This window comes from Scophthalmus maximus, chromosome 17 (genome assembly GCF_022379125.1).
Source record: "Scophthalmus maximus strain ysfricsl-2021 chromosome 17, ASM2237912v1, whole genome shotgun sequence".
NCBI lineage: Eukaryota > Metazoa > Chordata > Actinopteri > Pleuronectiformes > Scophthalmidae > Scophthalmus > Scophthalmus maximus.
The window spans coordinates 15,204,109-15,222,220 of NC_061531.1; the positions used below are offsets into that span (position 1 = coordinate 15,204,109).

The 18,112-nt window shown below is 42.0% G+C and overlaps 1 protein-coding gene across 2 annotated transcripts; it reads right to left on the reverse strand.

The window, feature by feature from the left end:
* Positions 1-28: 28 nt before the first annotated feature.
* tmem184a (transmembrane protein 184a) lies at positions 29-17,731 on the reverse strand. Of its 2 annotated transcripts, none has more exons than XM_035615207.2 (9): positions 17,318-17,731; positions 16,300-16,521; positions 12,869-13,034; positions 11,017-11,107; positions 9,678-9,753; positions 5,334-5,425; positions 3,981-4,150; positions 3,694-3,891; positions 29-1,373 (listed from the first exon to the last, which is right to left on the reverse strand). In XM_035615207.2, the coding sequence occupies exons 2-9, from the start codon at positions 16,519-16,521 to the stop codon at positions 1,144-1,146; spliced, it is 1,245 nt and encodes a 414-aa protein (XP_035471100.2). In that variant the 5' UTR covers positions 17,318-17,731; the 3' UTR covers positions 29-1,143. The 2 variants fall into 2 exon arrangements, with proteins under 2 accessions (XP_035471100.2, XP_035471099.2); XM_035615206.2 differs by having other exon boundaries at positions 29-1,376; positions 17,318-17,730.
* Positions 17,732-18,112: the final 381 nt, after the last annotated feature.

The following is an 18,112-nucleotide window of genomic DNA, read 5'->3' on the forward strand; positions in this document are numbered from 1 at the left end:
GATCAAGTACTCAATTCAACAAACGGAGTTACAGAAGAAGAAAAAAAACAATTTATTTAGCATGAAGTGCCAAACAGACGGTCATCAATATTATTTTTTTTTACATTTTGCGTAAAATGTAAATTCTTTCTGCTTTCCCAGAAAGGCAGCCATCATTGGCACAAGAGTATCAAAATTCAACAACCTAAGACTTGCTTTAAAAAAACAGTCTTCAATAACGACTGCACTTAGAAAGCTACAATATATGTGTATGTGCCAAATATAACAAATTCTACATGGAAAAGAAAATGGGAGAGAAAGTTGCTTAAAGCACAGATTGTAGTTTGAGTATCTGCTCACCCCACACAGATTTTGGTTTCGTTCGACTTGCACACGTTAAATACACACAAATAAAACATAATAAACACCACAATTTACAACAATCAAAAAATTCTGTACATATTTTATCATCCCTGCAAGATTGAGTCATAACATGAATAGATGTTTGGGCAAACTCAAAAAAAGCTCTCATTTATAAAAGTGCAGAAGCTGCAAAAAGACTAATTGTTGACGTTTGTGAGCCGTTGTCTAGTTGCAGTTAATTACACTCTTTAGCATGCTGGGAAAATTAATGAGAATAATACAAAACTCCCACTTTGTAGGAGACAGGTTTGTCCAATTTGTCCACGTCTGCGGTTCGAGACGCCTGCTCCGGAACGAATTCGCGTCTTTGAACGATTCCTCCCATCTGTCCGGGAAGCCAGGCGGAGGAATGTTCAGCGAATACTTCAAACAAGCACATTGCCAGAGAGTCCAAGTGTAATTCCCCGCCATCGCCAGGCTTCCCCGCTTCCCACATGGAGAAGGTGAGGTGACGTGTTGTCCTCCTGTGATTATTACAGCCTATCAGTTCTCTGGTCATTGAGCTAATTTTAAAACCTTTTTACCAAATTTCCTCCTCCTCTTGGTGCTTGAATTATTCATAGAGACACGACAGAAGTAAGCAGTCCATCTTAAATACTCGGAGGGGGGGGGGGGGGATGAAAATTAAACACCTGGATTCAATCCAGCTCTGTGCAATATGTGATGCAGCTGTCTCCCCAGGGGGTTCGGAGACAGGGAGTGGCAAGGACACAGACACCTGGATGTCGCTAGGGAAAATTCCTAGAACTCATCATCAGAGGTAATCAGCATGATTTTGTCGGACTTGCGGGCGCCCTTGTTGCCTGCGACCGCTTTCCCGTTGGAGCTGGGCTGGACCACCTCCTGTGTGGACTGCTGCGTGTACTGCTGGTAGGCTGGGGAGAAGTTGTGGATGGCATCCTGCACCATGTCCCCGGGGTTTATGGTCTCCTTCAGGCCGCTGGAGATGCTCTGCATCGGGGGGATGTTATCTGCTGAAAAACAGGAGCGGCAACAGAAGGGAGTAGATCGGTCGAACAATATCGAGGAGTTATGGAAAGATGCTTGTATGTCCTGAGAGAATAGTGGTTTAACAATTAGGCTGAGGTTTATTTTACTGTCAATAACATTTTCAATTCATTGTTAATCGATAAAGTAAATGAAAAAACATGACACAACTCATCACAAGTTCCCATAGTTCAAGGCGACATCTTCAAATTGTCCGACCAACAGATCAAAACCCACAAACTTTTAACTTCCAACATAAAACAAAAAAGCTGCAGATGTTAATATTCAAGAAGCTAGAACTACTTCATACATAACTGAAAGCCCCTAAAAACTATTCTTTTTAAATCTTAAACATTACACCCTTACTCAACATTTCCTAGAAATTATTTATTATAAGTTTAACACTAAGTCACAAAAACTCAGAGGTTGGTGTCCAGATGTTTGTGATATCACCTTTTACCAGCAGAGTCCGAGTGAGGAAAGTAAAAATAAAACAAGAATAGGGAGAATTCAAAGAAAGAACGAACATTTTGTACATTTAGAATAAGAATAAGAAGATGATTGAGGGAAAAAAATCTTAATTAATCTTCTGATTAAATACTAATCGTTCAAAGTGAAACATATAGGCAAAAATATCCAAAAATTATAAAAGGGTTAGGGTCTTTTCAAGGCTGCAGTTTATAAATGGAGTTAAGAAAATTCAGTCACAGCCTCCACTGACGGTTCCTTAGCGCCCTGCTGCTGTGAGCCAGGTTGAATTTACCCCTGAACTAAAACGGTGTCTGAAGCAAAAAAAGAAAAGGGAAGAAGAAGAAAGCCAGCTGACACCCACAGCCTCCTGTTTCAGGGTCACTGACGGTGCTGTCTGCATTGGACGGGAGGTGGCAGAGAGACAGAAAAGGTGGGGTGGGGGGCGTACAAGGCAGTCGAGCACGGTCTGCTGGGTTTCTCGTTATCGTCTGCCGTGCTGGTTCACAGGGGCTGAGGCAGAGGAACAGCAAACCAGAGGTGTTGCAACTTCTGCAAGCATATACATCAGCACCCGAGGGTGCAGCAGAGCTGCAATGTAAAGCTTAGAGCCAAATGTTCTGCTTTAGGTGGCGACGTGATGCCTTAAGGAATAAAACAATCACCCCTCCCCAAAAACACTTATAATTATATTTAAACTGGATGGCAAAATGAATAATGGATTTGTTTCCCTGTGAGCAGGAAAAATCAACTGAGGACGAAAACCATTAATTCTAAGTCATTAACATCTTTGATTTTCATTTTGATTGAAAAAAGAAAAGAAACGGTCATATCAAGCTGATACAGAAATGCTCAAGTTTTCATAATCACTTCCAGTGGTTCTGCATATTAAGGGGCTAAAGGGGATAGATGGTTTCCTACAGCGGGAAGAAAATGGCACTATGATTGATCTCACTGTGGAGGGCTTTTCCCTCGGCTTCCATTCGTCTTACACTCGCATGAAGCCTTGACGTCAGAGGGGCGCCCCCCTCGCTCCCTGCTAGCTACGGTAATGTGCTTTGAATTCCTCTTCATCTTCCTCTGCCTCTCTTTAATGGCATCTGTCCTCGGAGCCATGAGTAACTGTGTATTCCCGTGGGCTGATGGCTTCCCCTGCTGACTCCCAACCTGGCTGACGCACAGCCCACAGCAGCGCTGCGTTCAAGTGCAAATGTGCAGACATTTCAGCCTGATTATTGCTTCAAATAAAAGGGGATTGAATGTGGAATCTAATGCTACATCCCTACTAATACGTTTTCTTTTAAAAAATTAAACAAGCTCTGTCCACACATGAGTTTTAGCTCCGTATCAGTATTAATCCCCTTCCATGGTAACACACCTGAAAACATACTCGGCAGTCAGGCTCAACAATGGTGAAAAGAAAGAGCCGGGATTTCTCGTCTTGCACTGATGACGAGGTGGAACTGTTTCCGACAGTATGGCTACAACCCCTTTTCCTCCACACTACTCTGGAGCTTTCCAGCGCCTAAAACTGAGAGGTTCGGAAACGCTTCTGGCCTCGTTTTAGTTTAAAAAAACTCACAGCCGTGTTCTAGTATGGGCGGGCAGAAACGGAGACGCTTGGAAACGATGGCTTTGGATAGTTTGGACAGCAGGCGTAGCGCAGCAGCAGTGATCGGTTTAGAGATGAAAATGTAGTAATGTGGATTAGGTCAAAAAAGGCTTTAAAAAGAGCAATGCCGTTATTGTTACCGTAACACTTTCACGCCTGTTTCAATCCTTTTTCCATTGATGGAGAAGGCGGCAGAAAGAGATAATGTCCAGTTAAGCACTCACCTGGCACATCATTTTTTTTCTCCTGGTAGACGGTGCAGGTGAAGGCGTATCGGAGGGCGATGGCGGCGAAGAACATTTCAATGCAGGTGATGAAATTCTGCCAGCCAGCCGCCACGGTGCCGGCGCCGACCTCCTGTCCGTTGATGAAGAGCGCGAGGGGGATGACGCCACAGCGTTCCAGGATGGCGAGGACCATTCCTGCAAAAGCAGCAACATTTTTTTTTTAATCATTAAGTTTTATGTACAGTCCCTGCCCAAAAAAAAAATAAGTCCATGTGGGAACTCACCTTGCCAGAAGGATAAGAAGATGACAGATTTAATTGTGAGGAATTTGAGCACCGGCTCGTACGGCCTGAGCAGGTCACTCGTCGCGAAGAAGAAGAGGAAGAGGGCGTAGAGGGACAGGCTGACGGAGAAGTTGTAGATGATCGTGATATATAGGTATCCTCCGTTCACACTGCACAGGAAAAAAAGAAAAAGGGGAAATGCCATGTTTACAAATGTGGTAAATCTAATTTTATCTGTGATCATATGACAAGCCTGTACACAGTGTCCTCCCTACGTCTTTTGACAGCTACAATTTATTCACATCTTATCGCATTGGTTGAATGAAAGACTGCCTTCATATATTTTAATGACATTTACAGCCATATACAAGACACCAGGAAATAAATGTCCTTCCACGAAAAAGCAGCTGATACGGACTCTTCGCTCATTTCCATCTTAGTTCAGGATGCATCTGACAAACGGGGCAGATGTCAACCCTCTTTGCATTATGGGGGGCCTCTCTGAGGACTCGGCTGTGACGAGACTAACTACTCCCGAGCAGAATAGAGCGCATGGTTGGATCAAAGCACACAAGTACACAATCTGTGAATCTTCATAGAGATACACTACAGAGCACAAACTTCGGTCTCAAGCCCTCGTTAAACTCTTGCGCTTTGCCCGAGTAGATTGGAATCAAATATCGTCGCAGTTGAGTCTTCAGACGCCAAACTGCGAGGCGGAGAAGAGCACCTGAAATTAATAAGTCAGTCAGAGAGTTTATGGGCTGCAGATTTTTATAGCTTTTGATTACATGGTACAGACAATTTTATTGAACGTATTACCCTCTCCATATTCCGTTGAGACACTTATTGACTCGTCTGCAGCAGTGAAATACGCTTAAAATTAAATTAAAAGTCTGCAATTTATCCCCGGCTTTTGCATCAGTTGACTTCCAAAAGCAAAGAGTGCAAAATGAAACAATGCATCTCGGTTTATGACGCGATGCTTCAGAAGGTGTATCATACAATAGGAATTAAGGGCCTTCATTTCAGAACATTTACTACATTTGGATAAAAGTACGACAATATCATTTATTTTGTCGACACTGCTAACGCTTTGCAATGCCGACGATAACCAGGGGGCTCTGATTGGGACAACTTGGCCAGAGTACCTGCAAAGTTTGAACCTGGCACTTTCAACTTGAAATAAAACCATATTTTCTTCACACTTGTGTTGAGGAGGTGATATAATTATCTGCAGCTGCAAGTTGTTTTCATATGCACACAAACAGCAAAAACAAGCCTGCCGGTGATGGCATGGATGCAGGAGATACTACACGGAGAAGGAAAATGCAAAAGAGAGGTGGTGCTCACTTAAAATCGCCGTCATGGTATTTGCCAAAGGCCTGCAGGATGATGGTGATGACTGCCATGATGGGCTTGACAACGCAGAACTGGAGAGTCGCCTGGAGAACACATTACAATTCAGAATGAGACACAGCGAGAGAGCGAGAGAAAGAAAAAAAAGGAAGCAAGGACACCATGAGAGGAGGAGGATGAAAAAGGGCATCAGAATCAGTTTGTACATCTAAATAAGATGGAAGAGATCTGTTACTGCTCATTGACAATAAACAGTTGTCCATGTCTAAATTTTTTATTTTCTCCAGGATACAATATATTCAAACAAATGAGGCTTCACAAAGTCAGTACTTCCATTACATTTGGGACCTTTCACAATGTCCTGACATCTCCTTCTCCATCTGTCTCATCTTAACTGCTACAATTTAGCGGAATAGTTTTAGGACATTTTAGGAAATAGGCTAAATAAAATTAAAGAAATCATAATCCATTCTGTCAGACAATACCCACCTCCTGCCTTCTGGTTTTAGCTTCAAATACCCACTAGCTAGACCCAACAGATATAAACACTGGCTTTTTAGTCTTATACATTTTTTTTCATCCTTTACCTTTATTCCATTTGATTTATTTCATTCTACTTTTAGCAGTACCTTAACACAGACAGCGTGCATTTATTTAATGTGTTGTGTTTTTCTTTTGATTTTTTGCTGGAGCACTCTTCATTGAAATCAGTCAGTCGTCTGATGCTGAAGTCTGATGCTGAAGTCTTAATGCTGAAGTGGATGGGGACCGACGGGGACCGGAGGACACGTGGATTGAAGCCGGAACCAACCAATTTGCCAGAGACTGCTCTAAATTCCAATCGCTGCTGCAGTACTTGAAAGCGACAGAGCGGAGGCCTCATTTAACGGCTGCGTACACACAAAACGGGTGCGTTAAAGAGGCATACGCCACTTCCCACACACAAGTTGAAAACCCATAAAAACAAGCATGACGCGAGACCGATTGCCCCTGTATGCAAACTCCGACCAATCGATCGGACATTTTGGAGACTGAGGTAGTAAACTGGAGCCAGATTGTAGTAATTAAATGTGATAGGTGTCATTATACATATAATGATGCCACATATCCACTTTATCATAAACAATCAAAGCAGCAGTGTCATTTGTGCTTTTGTTAATGAGCCAGAACTATTACGTTAAAGACACAAGCCGAGTCAAATCTCAAAATCAAATTCCTCTCAATAATTCATCACCGCTGTCCAACCGTCACTTTCCCCCCGACCCCAGAGAGCAGAGGAGGGGGTCAGACTGTGTGCTACTACTACTACTACTACTCTCACTCGTGGTCAGTTGTGGAGACACTGCAGCTGCCGGGGCGATGCCAGGATGTGGCAGATGGCAGGATTCAGGGGATGTCTGGCTCATCTTTGCCCCAATGTAAGCGTGAATTAACCGACTCCTTTTCACCTCAAGCGAGGTCACATCTCGTAGCCGTGACATGACATCAGGAGCAGAGAGCATGCAATGGAAACACAGAGCTGGCTCTCACACAGTAAGAACCCTAAGAGAAATGTATCTTCTTGGTTGTTGCCATGATTCACAGTGAACAACCACCGACCAGCAGGCTCATTCATTAAGTGCTTTGTGCCAACCGTTGAATGTGGGCATATGGAGGGCGTGATGCGAGGATGATCCACCAATAAATCTGTTAATTTTTTGTGGTTTGTGTGCACAGTTACGCTTTTAGTGTCGATTCTATTCTCTGCTTTATACGTGAGGGCCCAGGAGTGTTTGACTCGATGAGACAGACTTCAAATTGACTGTAACAAAAGCTTTTAGCACAGACAGTCTTTGCTCGCTCGACGCCCGTTCCAGTGCTGACATGTCACTATGAAGATCCCAAAAGCAATATTTTAGCTTGGTACTTCCTGACATGCTTGATAGTCAAAAAACACAAAGCATGTTCATTATTCCAAGTGAATTCAAGTCAACCACGGTTTCTGCCCAAAATTAATTTGGAGTCAGTCGCCGCATCCACGCACACAGACTCTATACAGACCTAGAAATGAACTTTATTACTGGGCTACATGTGAGTGTCAGTGTTCACTGCACGATACAAGTGGAAGATAAGAGAATATTTTAATTCTGTACTTGTGATACCGAAATAGCAGCTTGACTAACAACTCTGCAGCTAACCGGTGCATCAAAGAGTTCTGTGACTTTAGGATAAGGTGCAAATGTGATTTAAACTTTCCTATTTTTCTGTGGGGAACCTACCAACATCTTCCACTGCATTACTAAATAATGTTTCGTTGCGATCGAAGTGGCCCAAAGCATTTTCATTCTGCTTTAATTTTCACCCCATTCAGAGTTTAATAGTTCAATGGTGGCAAGTATTGACAGAACCAAATTTCTCCTGGGTCCCCATTAACAGCACCCCCCTCCCCCCCCCCCCCCCCCCCCCCTCAGTGTATTACAAACATTCCTCCGAAGCTGATCTATCCAAAACGGATGACAGTTTAATTATGAATCTATATCCTGGACCACAGGGCCATTTTTTATAGTTCTGTCATATTTGCCATCCCTCCCTCTGTGCTGCTGTCCACTCCTGCATCTTTAAATTCTACAAGGAAACACTCAAGTGGCCCTTTTAATAAAATCTCTACTCAACATCAACGATCATTTTATATATCAACTGCTTGTGTCTTATTGCTGTCGGGTCTGAAGGCATCTGTAGCACAAACGCAGCTGCAGTGCACATCCATCAGATGACAGCGTACATTTTTTTTTGCAACTGTGCATTTTTGTTCCTGGCTGTTTTGTTTTTTTGCTGTTCCCAGGATGACTTCTGAGAATAAACAAGATGCAGGTAGCACAGAAATAATAAGAAAACATATATTTTGTGAGATAAGTTACTGTATTTTTTTTTTTTTGGCCTCATTACAGAAAAAAATAAATATATATATAAAGGGAAGAACTCTTGTATTGGACCATTATTCAAGGTCAACTCCACCCTGCTGATGTCATAATACCTATTACTAATTATATACTTTTGTCACATCCACGTGCAATTGCAGTTTATTAATTCCATCATTATCTTTTGAATGCCTGATGACCGTCACCAGAGTAACAGCTGCTGCCCCCCGTGGGTCCGCGGATTAAACTTGTGCCCAGTTTCAAGAAAATAAGGCCCAACCCAATGTCCTGCAAGACGATAGAAGAGCTCATCCTCCAACCTTATCTTAGACAACCACCAGAACTCTAAGCTGCTTTCCATATCAGCGATTGATTTGTTAACACCTCTTCTAATCACACACGTAAGCTTCGCCCCAAAATGTGCAAAGAATTTTAATGTTTGTTCTTTTTATCCTCAAAAAAAAGGGGAAAATGGATATTTTGCTCTGCCATGGTCCTTTATCTGCCGAGTACTGGACTGGGATGAGCTGTTGGAAAATATTTCACTTTACTCCAGGATGACAATTGACCTCGCCTAAAGCACACCTTTGTTTTTTACCTCCGAGCCACATCCCCATTTGATCGATACAGCAGAATGCTTCAGTAATCAATTCAGAGTAAATGAGTACGACAGCGGTTAATCATTATTTTAGATCTGGTTAGCTTCACTTTGTTGGTGTTGACCTGCACAGCAGCATTTAATAACTTCTGAAGTGTTCGATGTATTGATTTCAGAAACCTGGTGGGATGGAATGACAATGAGCCATTCACTCCGTGCTTCGGCCTTGCCTCCAGGCCTCCGCTTTCACCGTGAAGACTCCACCCAACAAACTACAAACGAGCGAAGGCAGTTTGAGCGCGATGCTTTTTAAAATCCGCTGAGCCGATTGTCCTCTCAAAGGGAAGCGATCTTTAAAATATGTCATTTTAGAAAAGCCCCCCCCGAGAAAACTTTTCAAGGTTTTCCTTTTAAAAATTTCCTGTCTCGCACACCGAGTGTTTATCGCTTGCCACTTATAAAATAAAAAAATAAAACATTTTCACCATGTATTTTGTTTTGAGGACATAACTCTCAGTTCCAATTTCCATCAGCATTGGACTGGGAGCTTGTGCAGCATCCCGAGACACTGGCAGAGAGCTCAGCGCTGACAGCTCATATCATCGCTCTGTGTATTTTATCAAGCTGCTTTCACCTGGCCTCAGTTACTTTTGTTCTTTTTTTTTTTTTTTTGTTTACCAGTAGATGTCATCCTCTGGAAGGCACATAGCCAATAGTAAGAGTTGTCATTTTTCAGCAGCCTGGGGATGTGGGCAGAATGTTAATTTACGACACATTATTGTATATATATATACATTTAGAGCATCTCCAGAGCATAGATAATGGGGACGATTCGAAGCTCACCTGTTTGCAGAATCTTAAGAAGCCGATGGAGTAGCTTATACCACCGAGGCAGCAGGTTCCATAAAGACAACTTGACCTGCAAAGCCAACAAGAGACCAAGTATTAATAAATCATGTAAAAAATGAAACCTTGGATATCGAAGCATCAGAAAACAGTAACTGTAAAACACAGAAACACAACAGCTGTATAATAAAAACCAAACCTTCTTAAAATATTCAGTTTATAGGATTCTTACTTTTAATTAATTAATCAACAACTATTTTCACCATCAATTCATAATTAGATTAATTTTTTTCCAGACATTTGCTCCAACCTCCTAAATCTAAGTGAGCTCTTGGTTGGTTTTCTGTTTTACAGACAACTATATAATTATATAGCCGTTTTTATATATAACTCCAAACTCAACATCTTTATGCTTTGGACTGTTGGTCAGACAACAATATTTCATTGTGAATGTGATGGGCACTTTCTGTACTTTTCTTACAGCAAAACCTAAATGTTGCTGTTATTTAACGTCTGTAGCACAATGTAATTAAACTAGGTCAAGATGTCATGTGAGACAGGAAAATAAAATGATCTACAATTCTTTGTTAGTAGTATGACTGAGTCAGGGGTTGTGCGTTCTAAAAGGCAGTTCAGGGGACGATGAGATCTGCTCTCTGCTGTAGGCCTGAGAGCCCGGAGGCAACAGCAGAGCGAAAGATTAGGACTAAACTTGGCCTCATCCTTAATCATAATAACTCTCCACTCAGCCTGGTGCGGCTCCTAAAGCCTGTTGGCCCTGGGGTGCTGTTCAGAAAGCTCTTAAGCATCAGACTGTGAAGAGGTACCATCACATTTTTTGAACAATACATATCTAAGTGTTACCTTCGCCAAGGAGGTCATATTTAACCCCGCATCTGTTTGTTGGTTTATTTGCTTGCAGGATCACACAAAAATAAAAGAATCATTTTCCAACAAACTTGGTGGGTGGATGGGGCCATTGAATTTTGGGCTGTTACATCTGGCCAAGGGCTGCTGCCCTGAGACTGAGTCAGCCATAAAACACGGCCCAACCAGGCCGGTCAAAGGCTCTGAGATAAAGGATACCTGTCACAGATCAGTACTGCTGTTGTTTATTGCCAGCACTTTCACCATGATGTCCAAACTAAATGCAAATTCAAGGGCAGCAACATGCACCTTGCACCTTTTATGACCGCAAATATGAAGCTTGAACCGTACCACAGTTTTCCCCCCATTCGAGCTGAAGCACTTATTACTCCTGAGTCGACCTATTATAACATTGAAAATCTTGTATATCTGCTGAGACTGCGTGTAGGACTGAAACAACAGCACTCACTGTATGGGCTTCCCCCGGATCTCGGACATGATTGCACTCTCTCCACCCAGATACTCAAAGGACAGGCTCAGGAAATTGTAAATGACAAAAGCTGTAAAAAAACAAAAAAAACAAGAGAAGATTGAATCATATTTTTCACTGGAGGACAAATTTTGCACCCAACTTCATGTTTGACTTCATTAAAAAAGGGCACATCATTTCAGGGGAGAACACTACCACATGATAAAAAAAAAATAATTAGTCCGACATTTTGGAACAATACACGTTTCAGTCCTTACATTAAGAAGCTTCCGAGGGTTCTGTGTCTTGGAAATCCCTCCCTAATCCTTTGTTGCTATTTAAAGAGGGATTAAGTGAAGCTAATGCAGATGGTGTCCAGTCAAGAGAAGGTTCATTATGTTTTAGCCGCGGCTGCTGGTAGTATTTCAGTCTTGCTGCTCTCTGATGCGCCTCCCAATCAATCACCCACAAAATTGGCCAGCAAACTGGGAACTAATCTCCTGAATAATACATTTCCTACTTTTCCCCTTTTCCCAAATTACTTGTAATCCATTTTGCATATGACTCACCTTTGCCACCAAGTGCTTTGGTCTTAAAACTTCATTAGATAATTATGGTTACCCCTGTATTTGGTAATCAAGCCAAAATCTACAGCACGAGACTTACTGTACACAATATTTGAATATAGAAAAATCCCTGTAGAATTATGCAGAATGATTTATCAAATGTGATCAATATAGATTTTGTTGTTGTTGTCATGCAAGTGCAAAAAACTGCTCCTTTTAAAATTACTCCTCCGAGAAATGCAACACCACAAATAATGAGATCTACCTACATCAAAACAATGACTGGTATGAAAAACTAGTTCGGCAAGCTCCTTTTATTTTCTTTCTTGGGAGCCATCAAAAATATGAAGACGGCATAAACACCATGGAGGCGTTATAAGACAGATACACCGATCAGACACAACATTAAAACCACACAAAGAAGAAACAAAACAATTATTTTCTTGTTAGAATGGCTCCTGTCAAAGTGTTGGAATATAATAGACAGCAAATAATCAGTGGGTTGTTGAAGGTGATGTGTTAGAAGCTATTTTAAGGATCTGGGCAACGTTCACTCGGTTAAATCCTCTACAAGACAGCAATTTTGTGGGTGTTCCCAGTACGAAGCGATTAGGACAGAACAAAAGTGGTCCAAGGAAGGACAACTGGTGAACCAGCAAAAAGGGTCATGGGCACCCACGGCTCTGAGATTGTTAAATCTCATAGAAGAGTCCATTAGCCGCAGGGTGCCCGAGCTGGAAAGTGTCTACAATGGGAATGTGAGTGATGGCACTAGGATGCACCGTGGGAAGAAGCAAAACTGGCAGGGGCAGTGATGCTCTAGCTAAAGTTCTTCTTGGAAACCTTGGGTCGTGACATTCATGTAATAGTTTTTCTTTTTTAACGCGTACTACATATCTAAACATTGTTTCAGTTTAAATCAGCTCTTAAATGCAAACCTGTGGCCTCTTTCAGGAGGATAATCTTCACTGCTACATTGCAAACATTATTCAGGGACGGTTTACGGGACATGATAACGTGTTCAGGGTGATGACTCGGCCTGCAAATTTGCTCAGATCTCAGTCCCTTTGAAGATCTGTGGGATGTGCTGGAAAAAAACAAGCCCAGATTCACAAAAGGCCCCACCTTGCCTTTCACATGACTTAAAGGATCTGTCGCTAACGTCTCGGTGTCTGATACTACGGGAACCTTCTGAGGTTTAGTAGACTCCGTGTCTGGTGGTTTTTAATGTTGTGGCTGCTCAGTGCAATTTAAAAAAGTGGAAAAGGTGAATTTGTGATATTTACCTTCGTAACAGTCTCGAACGGAATCAAAGTACACGTAGTACTGGTCGTTGCCGATGAAGAGCAGGCTGAGCCAAGAATCAAAAGCGTAAACCGGCACGATTAACAAGATGCGGATGATGTAGCGCTGCTCATTGGGGACGGTGTAGGATCGAAGGTGTGTATAGATCTACAATGAAAAACACACATGAAAAATAAATATTAGTCAAACAAGTGAGCATATTGATGGGCAGTTTTACACACTCACAGAACAGAGTTATGAATTTAACCGAGACATGTACAGTAGGTTGTATTTCCCATGGGCACCCATGGAAAATACAGAGCTGACAATTACAAAAGAGCATATTTTTTATATCTGGATAGTATTATGTATTTCTTCATTTTAATTTTACACCGAGTGTCTTTGTCGTTGTTAACATCTGTCAGTATGAAATGCAGCTGCGATGAGGTCTGAGGTAAAATAAAGAGATCGTCAAACTCCCGTTTTAATGACCTCCCGAAACATTCCGGCTTTAAACGTGAGACTGGCCACACGTTATATTGTAGATCTCCATCATCACATACAGACAAAGGCAATAAGAACAATAAATTTATTTTATTTTCAGCGAGCTGTTAAAGGTCTTAACTTTAAACACACACACGCGCACACCTCTTCCATATGCCCTTATATGGCCTCCATAAAGCTAATGTAGTGCAGCTGACAACTCTGAGCATATGGCAAAAGATCTGATTATTTCACTGACCTTTAATATTTAGACCGATATAAAACGTTTTATTGGCCACGTCTTAAAGAGGAATTGAATTTTGGAATCCCTAATGAAATGCACAATGCATGTCACCGTGGAGAGGCTGAGGTGAGCGGTTTATCCACTCTGATCTCAGATCAGGCAAATACATAAATTCTTTTCTGACTAACACTCATAGTCTCTAAGCGACTAAATAATTAGCAGGTTTAATAGAGTAGTGAGTCAAATTGTTTCTCAAGTATAACTGTCCCTCCGCAGATGAATGCAGTCGTGCAGAAAGAACTCTTTAAAATCTAGTGCTTATTAAAAACTAAAAGCATACTGGGATATATTGCTGCAATAATTTTTAGTGATGTCTGATGATTATTTCTTCATAACCCCCCCCACACATACACACACACACACATAACTGAAAAACTGGTAAGGCTTTTTTATCTTTTGACTATAGATAGTTATACAATGTTCATAACAAGCTCAAGTCACTATTGACAAACAACTATAACTAATCGAAAGAGACGGGGAAGCAAAAACAATCATAATTCATCAACGCCTTGAATAATTGAGTCATCTCTGAAGTAGAAACAGCAGATATTCTCAGTCTTTCAGATTTTTGCTGCTTTTCTTGGTCTTCTTTGAAAACAGGAAACTTTGTTCATCACAGCCCTGATTTCAACTTCAACCGAGACAGGTGCTTACGTATCCCCCCCCCCCCTTAGTTATAATTTGTGTGTTTAATGCAGAATGGGGCGCGTGTTTGCTGTGCCCATGAGATAAGAAGCATGCAATTATCATTGATTTAACACTTTTGAAATAATACGCCCCTTTCGTAGTTATTTGAACCACATACAGTAGGTGTGCTCATTCTCATGGTCGCTTGCTGAATGATAATTTTCTTGACGTTATTTTAGAGCATTTTCAAATTCAAAACATATCAGTGGTTCCGAAATCTTTTTTTTTTTTAAATTTAAAAGCTCCCAATTCGTTAAAGCAGCTGAAGGTCTGTACTTTCCAACATTTCACTCTATTCAACACATCCAGCTTGATTAAATGCCCATTAGGAGGCCGCACGTTAGAGCCTGATAACTGTGAGGGTACAGAGGTGTGATGTATTCGGCTATCCCAACTCTACAATGCCGTCCTGACAGTAATTCATGGCTGCTTCGAGCCCAGGTAAAACTAATTTCTGCTATTTCTGCCTTAACAGAGAAGTTTGAGGAGAGGCAGAGGGAATTTAAAAAAATACTTATTTAAAAATAAGAGAAAATCAGAAGGGATTCTTCAAACTAAATGAGACTGCCCTGTACAAAACATGACACAGCCATACTGCGGGAGATAAGTGCAGTCTGCCACTGCTAATCCCAAATGCTTTAAGTTGCAAAAGGGGCCAATAAGCCCTCTGAGAAAGAAAAAATGAAGCACCACAAGTCGGAAAACACCCTGCGACTTTACAGCAAAGAGGATCTAAGGTCATTGACTGTCTGCGTTTTAGTATTCTGAAAGTGAGCGTGAGAGTCTATAGCGATCCTCCGGAGCCGGGTCAGATGAAACACCACCTGCATCGCAACAATAGTCCTGCTGACGCTTTTTATTTGGTGTGGCAGGAAGGAAGCCTGTTGCAAACCCGCTTCACTCCACTCTCCCTCCTGCGGTGCACTTGCTGTTTATTTGTTCAATTAAAATGTCTTCCTGGTAAGTGTTTGGCCAAACAAGTACTATATTAAAAAGATAGGAACCAATTTGCTGGATGTTGACACACAAATCCCTAAACAAGGGCTGTTTTTTTAAAATCCCAAGATGCAACACGTTGCTGCTTTTAGAGCATATTAAAAAAGCTAACAAAGCTATTAAAATATTACTTAACTAGTTAGGGTTATGATTCAGCTGTTCCAGCCCGTGGCTGTTGGATAGACGCGTGTTCAGTACAAGGCTTATTAAATCGACAACCAAATCTGGGAGCCATTTCGACTGCAGAGTGAAAGGGAAAACAACACCCTCATCATCCTTCATAATGCCGTAAAATGTTATCTCAATATCAATTGATTTCCCTGCTGATGATACACTGCGCCCTGCTGCATTCCCTGCAAATGATAAAAACCATAATGATAAGCTATCATCTGCACACAGTGGGTAACTCACCCCCACACACACACAAACACACACAAACACGTGACAACACTCATTTACAACAGCGATGAAACGGATTCTGGTTAAAGGTGGCCTCAGTCGAGGCATTCTGTTCTTCTTAACCATCTCCCTTCACACGCATTTTAATCTGGTAGCGCCTGTCAACTAAAAAAAAGTAAGAAAAAATAATCCCACAATGCACTGGGGGCAGAGTAGGTACACATCATAAAGGATAATGACTGCAAAGGGGAAAAAAAGACATACATCCTGACTAGATAAGACAACGTGTCGGTGGGGGTATGAAAAAAACTATGCGTTGAAGTAATCAGCCTTCACGGATACAAACGTTTGTTGAACTGTCGTCTGGCGAGAGGTGGAATCTCTCTCACACGCCAACCGCCTCTCTGATTACACATTTACATCGCTGAGTGCGAAACACTCGAAGGCTGAACTCACTCTGAGTGGATGCACTGAGCTGCAGTGATTTGGGGTTTCTTCCAACTCCCAAGCACGAAATGATAAAAAAAAAAAAAAAAAAGATTACTGTGAAATGACAAAACTCACCTGGTGGAACGTTATGAGCAGGGCGGACCAGACGAATATCCCCGAGAGGGCCTGGGCGCTCATGGTGTTCAAAAACATATGGTCCACGATTATTGAACCGTTGCTGGTTTGAATGACGGTCAAGTTGGAGATGTCCGCCTTCTCCGGGAGAAGCGGCGAGGGCAGGCGGACGATGGAGCCGTTGTCGGCCGACAAGGCCACGTCTTCCAAAGAGATGTTCATCTGGATACAGAGAGAGACGACACACAAGTCAGTCGACCAAATCACCCCTTTTTTTTTTCTTTTTTTTTTTGCATTTCCACAAATAGAATAAAGGTTTCAAAAATCTGAAACTGTGTTTTAGGGCTGCAACTAACGACAATTTTCATTATCGATTAATCTGTCGATATTCTGTTTACCATCACAGAGGAGCAAAGAAAAACCAGAACATATTCACATGTAAGAAGCTGAAATAAGAGAATTTAGACTTTTTTTCTTCTTCATAGAAAACTACTTGAACCGATTAATCGATTTTCAAAATAGTTGGCGATTAATCTAGTAGTCGATTACTAATCGATTCATCGATCAACTGTTGCAGCTCTACGTTGTTTTAAAGAATCTTTGGCCTCTCTGTGACAATCCCAGTCCAGATTTGACAAGTCTAGTTAGAGTTAGTTAAGCTAAGCACTTTGACATTGCTTTTAGCAATGAAAAGTGCTCTATTATTTTATTATTATTATTATAAGTTCCCCTTAACTTTCCCCTTAACGAGCCAAACGGAAGCCAACTTCAGTGTCGGTGTTGCGCAGCACGGGGCTCACAGGTGAAACGTAAGAGCATCTCCCCCGGGGTCTTAACTGGATACCCCCCCCCCCCCCCCCCCCGAGCACAACACAAAACCCTGACCTTTACTCGCATCATGTGAATATCTACCTGGACATGTTCAAATCACAAAAGACAAGATTGCATTTACACCCAAACAAAATGGTGTTCGAGTGTTTGTCGGCTTGGCTTATTTTACAGTCCACGAGCGGCTCACCTTGTTTCCGGGGGGAGGAAGCAGCTTTATTCCGCACCACGAACCGTCCAGGGTTGTCGCGAGCCAACGTCGCACGGGTCCAACATGGAGGAGAGGTGTTCTTAGTTCCAGTCGACCGCTGCCATGCACCGACAAGGCGTCGTCGACGTCGGGTTCACTGGACTTCCTTGTTCGGCGACGCACAGGTGCCTCCTCGCCGAGCTGCGAGTTCGCGGGTTTAGAAAAACTTCAAAAACAAAACATCCAAAAGCTTTACACAAGCAAACAAAATCACAGCACACGCAGAGACACTTGTGGTCTCCTGAGGACGTCTGCTCTGCGAAACCAGTTCCTGCGCACGCGACGCGGATTCGTCCAGGGCGTCAGTTGAGCAAGACAAACAGGTTGTTGGGCAGACAGGTGAAGGGATCACGTGACCACCACGGCGCCGCGTACGACGTCATCACGTCGCGTCCGCGAAGGGGGAAGAGTTTTATACGGTCTCTGGAGTGATGATAATAATACTGATTTTATTTATATAGCACCTTTCAGAAGTAGCTTCACAAAGTGCTTTCACAAAAACATACAAATCACAGACAATTAAAATGAGCATTCCAACAATAATACGGTTTTCAGGTCACATGTCTGTATTAAAAAAAATTAAAATAAAAAAAAGATATAACAAGACAATATAAAAAGACGACATCACATAAAAGCAAGTCTATAGAAATTGTTTTATCCTGGTGATAACTCTTATTTTTATACCTTTACTTATCTCCACTACAGGAATCCTTTATAGTCCTATTAACCACCACT

What these genes read in the sequence shown, in the direction of transcription:
- tmem184a (XM_035615206.2), bottom strand. Translation starts at nt 16,521, where the DNA reads ATGAACATCTCTTTGGAAGACGTGGCCTTGTCGGCCGACAACGGCTCC. An exon ending in ATCCGGGGGAAGCCCATACA is followed by an intron (nt 9,754 to 11,016) that starts GTGAGTGCTGTT and finishes TTGGCTTTGCAG; the next exon opens with GTCAAGTTGTCTTTATGGAA. An exon ending in TCTTAAGATTCTGCAAACAG is followed by an intron (nt 5,426 to 9,677) that starts GTGAGCTTCGAA and finishes TGTGTTCTCCAG; the next exon opens with GCGACTCTCCAGTTCTGCGT.